We start from the raw sequence: 2,437 nt of genomic DNA, 5'->3' as shown, positions 1-2,437 counted from the left end.
AGCAGGAATTAAGCTCTGCTCAGGGTTAGTCCCTTCCTTAACAGAGTTGAGAGCACTGTGTTCTGTGTTGTAAAGTCAGTGGCAATGCTGTAGTACTTTCCAGTGCAGAAAGGAACAGTGTTAGTTTGTATCATGCTGCAGGAGTTCCCGCAGCACCAAGCACCATAAAACCAAAGAGGAAAATGACAAATTCTAGAGAAAAACCAGATTATTTTTTCCCTAATGTTTGTTTTTAAACATGTTTCAATATTTTCTTGGCAGCTCATCGCTTAAGATTGCATTGCTTTTAAGACTATTCATAAACTGATCACAGTCAGAAATGTGACTGGACCTGGGTTTTATACTTAATTGCTCCTTCTGTTGGAATGAGTCCTAAATGGAAGCTGTGCTACTTCGAGGTGAAACATCTCCTACCCTTGGAGTGCTAGAGCAGAAGAGCCTTTGGAAGCAGGAAAATTAAGTACTCCAGAAAGCTAGTGTCTCTTCCCCATGTTCTTGGTAGTATCGTTTTATATGGGAAATGGGAGAGGATATTTATACCACTCATCAGAGTTGATTTAACATCCAGCAGATGCAGTAATGGGCTTTTTTTTTTCTTAATTTTTTTTTGACGTGTAATCTCTTGCTTGAAACGTAAATCAGGACTGTTCAGACATCATTTATTCGTAATCATCCCCTGCTTGCTCCTTCCGCTTGTGCTGTTACGTTTCTTTTGGCTCGTGTTATGTGTGGAGTCCGATCCACAGGCACTTTGAGTCAGGCTTTGAAACCAGCTTGCCTGGACATCACTCTGATAGCTGTGATTTTAGATTATCTGTCAGTTGGCGTTACCATCTTTTGCATTGAAGCAGGATCACATCTCTGTGGTTTCTAAGACTGTTTTAATTGTTCTTGCAGGAATGGAATAACAAACTGCCGGATGCGGACGGAAAGCGAGCAGTCCTGTGGCTCTCCAGTTGTCAGCGGTGACCCGAAGGAGGACCACAACTACAGCAGTGCCAAATCTTCCAACCACAGGAGCACATCACCTGCCAGTGACTCCATTTCCTCTTCCTCTGCTGATGACCAGTATGAGTTTGCAACTAAAGGTAGCCAAGACAGCAGTGAAGGAAGTGAAGTGAGCTTCCAGAGCCACGAGAGCCATAGTGAAACAGAAGAGGAGGACAAAAAGCAAAGTCGGAAGGAGACCAAGGATCCTTTAGCGGACAGTGGGTACGCGTGTCAGCACAAGAAAAGGCAACATTTAATGAAGGCGAGAAAAGTACCGAGTGACACACTGCCTCTTAAAAAGAGACGTACAGAAAAGCCCCCTGAGAGTGATGATGAGGAGATGAAAGAAGCAGCAGGATCGCTCCTACATTTAGCAGGAATTCGATCCTGTTTGAACAACATCACCAATCGGACGGCAAAGGGGCAGAAAGATCAAAAGGAAACCACAAAAAATTAGAACAAATCAATGATTTGTTTGAACTTAAAAAGTTTTGTTTCAGCACGTCAGGTGAATTCTAATGATTTGTGGCAATATCAGCAATTTTTTCCTTTTTTGTTTTTCCTTCTATTTTATTTCTATTTGGTTTTGGTTTGTTTCTTTTTGTTTTCTTTTTTTTTGAACCCTTAAGATTTTTTATTTTTAAAGGAGATTGAAGCCATAGAACTCATAGTGACACTCAGCTAATTTACAAAAGCTTTTCATTACCCGAAGACAAAAAGTTAACAAAAAAGCCAAAATTGCCATTGCTTTTTCCGGCTTGTCAAAAATGCATGGTTGAATACACAGTGACATCAGCATTGATGTGATGGGAGTAAGATTGGGCACTTGGAAATCCCTCTTATACTAGAAGAGCTGTGCATAATTTAGTGATCATTCAGGCGTGGCCCTTAAGAATTTAATGGCCTTATGATTGGGTTAGAAGTGAATGTGAATAAAGAGATTTTGGGGCACGAGGAGGCACGTACTTCTCAAAAACAACCCAGGAAGCATCTAGTGGCACTTGGATGCGTTGTGCCGTAGAAGTCTCTGGACAGCCACTAGTGGCAACTGCGCAAACCCTCATGCACTTTCAGTGCTTCACGTACTACATGTGGCTCCTAATGTGAAGACTGGTAACTTCAGCTCTGTATGCAATGGGTTTCAGTGAAATAGCAAGAAGAAATGGGAGGGGTGGGTCACTGTTTAGTAGCATTGTTAATCATTGAATCTGTCTTCTATAGTAAATTAAAAGAATGTTCAAAAAGCCATAAGCCCGAGGATTGGCACTGCGTGCAAAAAATGATAGTCATAGGGAAAAAGAAGCTATGTCTCTTAAACTGCCTGAGTGAAAAGCAATCAAGTCAAAGAAATTACAGTAGACATTAAGGAAAGAAATACATCAGAATCTTTTTCTGTGGATCAAATCCTTGATCTAACTGGGGAAACAAAGCTACAGCACCTGCCAGT

At 41.3% G+C, this 2,437-nt stretch overlaps 1 protein-coding gene across 2 annotated transcripts in view; it reads left to right on the top strand.

Moving 5' to 3' along the window:
• The window catches only part of FOXN3 (forkhead box N3), a 129,924-nt gene extending 128,477 nt beyond the window's left edge, over positions 1 to 1,447 (top strand). For both annotated transcript variants that reach the window (XM_010003706.1, XM_010003705.1), the window contains one exon: positions 898 to 1,447. In XM_010003706.1, coding sequence (XP_010002008.1) covers positions 898 to 1,447 — 550 coding nt within the window. The remainder of the gene's footprint in view (positions 1 to 897) is intronic.
• The last annotated feature ends 990 nt before the right edge of the window (positions 1,448 to 2,437 follow it).

Source organism: Chaetura pelagica, unplaced genomic scaffold (genome assembly GCF_000747805.2).
Source record: "Chaetura pelagica isolate M959 unplaced genomic scaffold, ChaPel_1.0 scaffold48, whole genome shotgun sequence".
NCBI classification, from domain to species: domain Eukaryota; kingdom Metazoa; phylum Chordata; class Aves; order Apodiformes; family Apodidae; genus Chaetura; species Chaetura pelagica.
Note: the sequence above shows the minus strand (reverse complement) of the source record. Positions and strands in the feature narration are given on the sequence as shown.